Source organism: Triticum urartu, chromosome 6, assembly GCF_003073215.2.
Source record: "Triticum urartu cultivar G1812 chromosome 6, Tu2.1, whole genome shotgun sequence".
Taxonomy (NCBI): Eukaryota; Viridiplantae; Streptophyta; class Magnoliopsida; order Poales; family Poaceae; genus Triticum; species Triticum urartu.
Genome location: NC_053027.1, coordinates 550,444,360 through 550,451,376, shown reverse-complemented (window position 1 = coordinate 550,451,376; position 7,017 = coordinate 550,444,360). Strand labels below are relative to the sequence as shown.

The 7,017-nt window shown below is 49.7% G+C and overlaps 1 protein-coding gene across 1 annotated transcript; it reads right to left on the bottom strand.

Annotated features, from left to right (window-relative positions):
* Nucleotides 1–4,336: 4,336 nt before the first annotated feature.
* On the bottom strand, nt 4,337–5,991 carry LOC125512875. Its single transcript, XM_048677945.1, has one exon. The coding sequence runs from the start codon at nt 5,896–5,898 to the stop codon at nt 5,371–5,373; it is 528 nt and encodes a 175-aa protein (XP_048533902.1). The 5' UTR covers nt 5,899–5,991; the 3' UTR covers nt 4,337–5,370.
* Nucleotides 5,992–7,017: the final 1,026 nt, after the last annotated feature.

Here is a 7,017-nt window from a genome sequence, read left to right as displayed (position 1 = left end):
CGATTGCACTAGTCTTGCATGGTACCCCAACGATGGCCAGGGAAAGAGCGCTCGTACCCAGCCACTACTAGAGTTTCTCCCGCCTCCCGCCTCTCGCCGGCGCCGGCGCCAGTCCACCTCGTCTCCTATGGCCTTAGGGTCATAGAGGCGTGGTGGATCCCGACCCTTGCCGGCTGGAGGGCTTCATTTTTGTATACTTTTATGAGTTTTCTTATGGTTTGTGTCCTACTCAGAGAGATGAGGCAAAGGTGGAGGGTGTGTGGAGATTTGTCTCCGGCGGATCTCGCGGGATTCAGTCGGCGTTTGTCTTCTGTGGATCCACGTGGATCTGGTCTTTGTCCGTGTGTGTTTATGTGTCTGCAGGTTGAAACCTTCTGATCTAAACTTCTCTTCAACGGACAACGGCGACAGTTGTTGTTCTGGTACGCTAGTCCTTTAGGGTCTTAACACGACGACATCCCAACTGTCTACTACAACAAGTTTTGGCCGACTCCAGCGAGGATGGGGTGAAGACGGCGGTGCGCCTTCGTCTCGCTTCAGTGCCTATAGTCGTCACTATGTGGTCTATGGATCTGGATGCAATTTTTATCACTTCTGATATCCGTTATACTACCATGATTAATGATGGGTAGATTGAAAGTTTTCTCGTAAAATAAAAACTATTTTTTACTCTCCTAAAGATTTTTAGGGGGTCGGCTAGAGCTGTCTGAACTAGAGCAGTAGTGCAGAAGAGCTAGTGCAGAAACCGGTACTAGTATTTTTTAGGGCGACGCTAGGCGCTGGCGCACCAGCGGAACGGTTGGGCCGGTCGAGCCCTAGCCGCCCGATACGCGCGATTAAAATCGTCCGATCTGACCCCAGCTTCGTCCTCCTCGTAGTCGCCCTCACCCCCTCCCACTCCCCTGCGATAAAAATTGCAGCGTCGCGGACGCTCCGCACCCCCGCGGCCCCACCATACCCCCCCCCTCAACTTGAAACACCACCGCGGCGTCCTCGTCGCCGGTCGGCGCCCTCCCCGTCTGTCCTCGTCGCTAGTCGCCGCCCTCGTCCCTGGCTCCACTCATGCAATAGCTGCGCCCTCTGGTTGCAGCTTCGCGTGGCGATGGATGTAGCTTGGTGGCGATGCAGCACCGCCCATGCCGTCGACCACCATGCCGGATTGAAGCTCTCCTTTCCATGGCCATTGAAGCTTTTTCCAAGGTTGAAGCTTTTCACGGACCGGTTGAAGCTTTTCCAGCAAAATCATATTATGGATCCAGCAAAACCAGATTATGGTTCCAGCAAAAAAAAAATGTGTTTCCAGCAAAAAATGAGACGGTTTCAGCAAAACATTGATATGCTTGTCGCAAAAAAATTACATGGATCCAGCAAAAAAAATTGCGTGTTTCCAACAAAAAATGAGATGGTTTCAGTAAAACATTGATATGCTTGTCGCAAAAAATTACATGGATCCAGTAAAATCAGATTATGGTTCCAGCAAAAAAACACAAATGCAGCAAAAATCACCGTGGTCGTAGATTTTTTGGTGGGTGGGTGGTAGCAAAAACATGGGTTGGTTCCAGCAAAATCAAAGCATGGTTGTAGCAAAAATCGATTGAGAAAACAGACAATATCATGGAGATGGATGTAGCAAAAATCCACAAAACACCGGTAGTAACAAAAACCAAAGCGGATGTAGCAAAATGGTTCACCGGTTTCAGCAAAGAATCACCATGGTAGTAGATTTTGGGGGGTGGGTGGTAGCAAAATGGTTCGCCGGTTCCAGCTCTTCCGCTGCACGGTTGCAGCAAAATCCCAGGCCCCGTCGTGCATGAGGTCGTGCTCACCGTCTTGCTGGATGTAGCATGGACTTCGCCGGTCCAGCTAGGCATCGACCGCTAGTAGCGGCGTCCGTCGCCGTTTCCACCACTTGCCTTTGCTGCTTGCTTAGTTCCATGGAGAAATGGTTCACAAGTCTAATGTATTTTTTTTTTCTTGACAGTTATAAACTCCAAAATGTAGCTTTTCTTGGTTTGGTCAGGGTCTGATCATCTGACGACTGACTTGCCTGGGCATCATTCGATGCTGACGTTCGAGAACTTAAAAAGAGTAGGAGAACTCGTTCCAAATTTGACGAATCTTTTACAGGAGAGTACAACTACAAACTCGTCGGTTGTTCCATTAGTTCGTCATGTCAAACCACAGGTATATTCCACTATCAGCAACTCGAACCGTTGTTTTTTACTGAGCAGATATTCAACACATCCGTGCTACGATCGCCTGTATATAATAAAGGGCCGATTTGTTGTTTACGCATGTACTATGATTCGTATTTCATTGTAAAATAGATGCGGAGGCCTTTATTTTGACCATGCACAATCACCTATTTCTTTCCTCTTGTACTATATAGGGTCACATAAAGTTGTGTTATCTCCACATGCCATGAAACATTCAGCTATTTCTGAAACATTTTTTTTTCAGGATTCAGACGCACGATGTCAGAATTTCGTACCACAAATCAATTTGCTTGGCATTGCCCTGCCTACAGGCTAGCCATGACATATGGTCATCGTCACTAGCTAATTGTTCTGTCTTCAAGTCTGGTACCCTGTGCCCGAGGGAAACGGACTTTGTGTTGTATTGCAAACTCTGATCTACTAGAGCAGCAGCAGAGCTAGTGCAGAAACGGGTATTAGTATCTCACAGGTCAATGCGAGCACGGCGGGGACATGGCAGTGCACACCACTGCCAAGTCAACTTCAGGCCACCAATCGCGACATTAGGGGCCTGAAGTTGACTTGGCAGTCGTGATCGGGTTGTTCCGACGGGTCGTGCGTTCTGTTGGCCTGCTCGCTGCCGCCAACGCTGACGTTCCAGAGCCTCTTCTTTTGGCTAGCAGAGCAAGTGTCCGTCTGATCTTTGACGAGTTTGTTGGGGGCAGTAGCAGTACCGTACCAACTGGATCGTCAGATATTCAACGAGTTTGTTAGTCAAAAGCATTACTAGTAGAGCCCTTTAACCCTCAAACCCCTAAAAATAACCGATTTTTTACAATTTTCGTCGAAAAAACACCATAGACTAGAACCTTTAAACCCTCAAACCCATAAAAAAAATTTAAAGATCCAACCCTCAAACCAGTTTGCAATATGTGGAAGTAGGAATTGAGAGGAAAATCTCCCCCCAACCCGCACTCCTCTTCCTCTCTCGCGCGGGAGGCAACTGCCTCCTCCTTCCGGCCTCCTCCTCCCGCCGCCTCCTGCCGCGACAGCCATGGAGGGCCCCGCCCGCCCCGCCCGTCCTGCCCGCCTCGCCCGCCCCCGCCCCCGTCCCGCCCGCCTCGCCGATCCCTCGCCGGCAGTCCGGCAGTCGGGGCGCCACCGGCTCTCCACCGGCCCGCGCGCCGCCCGTCCATGGCGAACCCGAGGAGGGCCATCGCACTGCAAATCAACACGCAGACCCCGCCATTCCCCGCCGCCGCCGCCGCGCCCTCGTCCTCCTCGCTTCCTTCGTCGCTCCTCCACTTCCTGAAGCGGCCGGCGTCCTTCCCCTTCGTGCTCTCCCTCTTCGTCCTCCTCACCTGGATCTCCCTCCACTTCCACCAACCCACCCCCTCCGCCTCCCTTCAGCGCCCCACTGTCGCCGCAGCCCGCGAGGCCGGCCTCCCTGGTGAGCTCCCCCTTTGCCTCGCGAATTCTACGTTTTCAGTTATGCTCTCTGTTGTTAGCTCGCTGCACTAAGTTGTTTTAGTAAAAGAGTTGGAATGTGGCAGGGATGATGTAGAATAAATAACACTGTGTCATCAATTGCAGAAATCAGGCCTGCCTAGTTCATATTTGTAGTAGATACTCCAATTCTTGTTCAGTTTGAAGTTTATAGTGAGAAGAACAAACTGATGTTCTGAACATGATACTGGTGGAAGTGCAGCATGAACAATGTTGTCACGCGTGTCTTTAACACCTTTCGGGGCCATTTGGTTTCCACCTTTCAAAATAATCTTTGTGATGTAAACTATTAAACTATTAAAATGATGATTTTGTGATGTAAACTATTAAACCATGCATCAATGATTGTCATTTGGTAGTTTGTTTGAAAGTTGATTGTGTTCTTGTTGTCAAGAATTGTGAGATGTCAAATGATAGATTTAAAGGTTGGGGTCGAGGCAAAGATTAGAACCCTCAAATCCAATCCTTAAAGCAGTTTAAGGGTTGGGTTTGAAGGTTCTAGTATTTGCCCCTGTTTTTCAACCCTTAAAAGTGTTAAAAAATGGCACTTCTCAACCCTTAAAACTGCTTTAAGGATTTAAGGGTTTGAAGGTTCTACTAGTAATGCTCTAAACTATATTCCACTCTCAGCAACTCCACTTGGTTTTCGCCTGTCAGCTCTTCAGCGGATCTAGCGTGTGTGCATGCATAAACGGCCGGGTTTCAACGGAGGCTCGCCAATGTTCTTTCTTTGCCCCAGCTTGTACAACGTATGGTCACTCAGTATTTCGTTGGTTAAGGAATACAGAACCAGTAGCAGATGATAAGTATTGGTGTGCTGAGCAACTGATTCCTGGCGAAGAAACAGAACACAAGTGATCAAGTATCTTCTTCCACAACTAACAAGAAGCTGGACAGCCGTGTGCGCGCAACATCATCTTCTTCTTCTTGCGCAAGTTGAAGAGTCGGAGGGGGAGGAATCCCAACCGCTCCGCCGTCCCTCGCGCCAACAGTAAAATATCACTTCTCTCAAAGAAACAGTAAAATATACCACGAATCCAACAAAAAAATACAGTAAAAATAACACGGGCGGGAGGACGAAGAAGAATCCTCAGTTCATCAGCCGCGCGCGCCATGGAACTTTTGCAGAACTGTCGTCGGAATCGGGGGGTTTCTCCCGTGCTGCAAGTTGGTCGCCTGCTCCAGCCGGAGGCACGGGTGCCGCCCGCGTGACGCGATCAAGCGACGGCGAGACGCCACTGATCTCTGGAGCTTATCCAAAACCGAAACAATGGGATATGCATCCACACTCCAGAAACAGAAACAGAAACGGGAGCAGAATGTTGTAGCGGCAAACAAATCATCCAAAGACGGATAAGCCTCCGGTCACAGGACAGATAAGATGCATGTATGTGTCTCCAATTTGTCACTCATCTAGTATTGTTGTATATCCAAAAGACCAAAACCAAGCGGAGCTGTACACACCTATGTACACCTAAAAGCTACGTATCTAATTGATCAGGCCCGAATCGAATTGGGTCTTAAAACTCCAATCTTCCTGGCCGGCCTAACCCCCACCGATCTTCTATATACAGCGACGGGATTATTCGGGGAATTTGTTTCCTATGTACACTTTGTGCAGTATGTACTAGCAGTATCTTTGCTATGGCATGCCGAGGATGTTGTCTATTTACTGGCGGCCGGCGGCGGCGGAGAGCCGGCTGGGCCCGGCGTGGAACTGCTCCACCACTCGCTTCCGGTGCTGCAGCTGCTGCACCGCGTGGGACGGCACGAGCGCCTTGCGTGCCCAGTGCCCGCTCCCCATGGGGACGCGCTGCGCCAGCCCGCTGTACGAGCGTCTAGAGCAGCCGCTGCCTCTGGGGACGAGCTGCGCGAATGGGCTCGCCGTGCGCTTCGACGGCAGCGAAGGCGGGGAGACGGGCCTGCTGGTGCTGCCAGCTTGGGCCGCTTGCTTGCGCTCCTTGTGGAGGCTGCACCGGAAGGAGCCTGGGTGGTTCGTCGGGGAGCACATGCAGGACCGACGGATCTTGGGGGCGGCGGTGGGGGAGGAGGGGGGAGAGGAGACGCTGACGGACTTGACCGGCGACGGCGAGCCACCGGCGGGGAGCTTGACACGGGAGAGCGAGGCGGATTGGTAGTTGGGAAAGGGGCTCAAAAGGATGGGGCCGCTTGGCCGAGATGCAGCCGCCGTCGACATGATGAGAGATTGGGGAGGTGGAGGCGGAGTTGAGAATCAGCTGAGAGGAGGGGCTTTGGTGTCTCAGTTGAGCTCCGGTGGTTAGCTGCCGGTTTGGGTAAACTAAGATGGGAGCCGGTTGGCCGCAATTTATAGGCCGGGGAGGGCGAGAGGAGGGGCAGTTTGGTAAAGTTAGTGGCGGAGAAATCCTGCAGTTTGGTCAAGTTAGGCCCTGTTTGATAGCAAAGTATTTTCTAAGTATTTTGAGAATACTACAGTTTTTTTGATTATCATAGTTTTATCTATAATGAGTTGTTTGGTTGCTCATAACAACCGTGCTTTTAATATTGTAGTATTAGACAAACAACAGTTTTTTCTTTGCATAAAAGAAAGAACCCCAAACCTCTTTTTTAAAAAGAGAGCTGCTGAGTGCTTAAACACAATGGCTAAACAGCAAAATTTACAGCGTTATACGGCAACAACCAAACAGGTTCTATGTATTGTGAATACTGCAAAATACTCTGTTTTGATAAAACTATGATATCTCGCACCTACAAGCAAAATTACTGTAGTTTTTGATACTTTGGTTTATATAATACTTTGCTATCGAACACAGCCTTAAACTTTGTTTCTCCAAAAAAAAAAGTAAAACTAATTGAGGTTATGGGTAGCACACGGGAACCGGTCTTGGGCTCATGCATGCTAACTTGCTTTCAAATACTACTGATTTATTTCAGTGTCAAAGTTCTGGTCAATTTCTTGCATTACAAACCAGCATCTTGCTACCACTCCGTATTAGTCATGTCAAACGAGTACGTAGTATATTCCAACGATTTGTGCACCAATGAATGTGAATAGGAACATATGGTGGTCGTTTCCGTGTGAACCGCACTGATTCGTGTGACTTTCTCTGTTCATCAAAAGCGTCTTGCAGAAGCACTGACAGCACGCAGCACACAGCGCATGTGCCGGTTGGGCCGGAAATTGGGCGATGTCGGTATTTTTTGTTTGGCAAACAGCAACGTCGATCTGCATCCGGCGTCCTCTATCCGGTTGTCAGTAAACCGGTTCCGGCACACTGAAAGGCCGGTCCCAGAAAAAAGGAAACTATGCTTGAAACGATCAGAGCCATGGCCAAGT

Excerpts from the sequence above, each read along its gene's own strand:
- LOC125512875 (XM_048677945.1), bottom strand. The coding sequence starts at position 5,898 with ATGTCGACGGCGGCTGCATCTCGGCCAAGCGGCCCCATCCTTTTGAGC.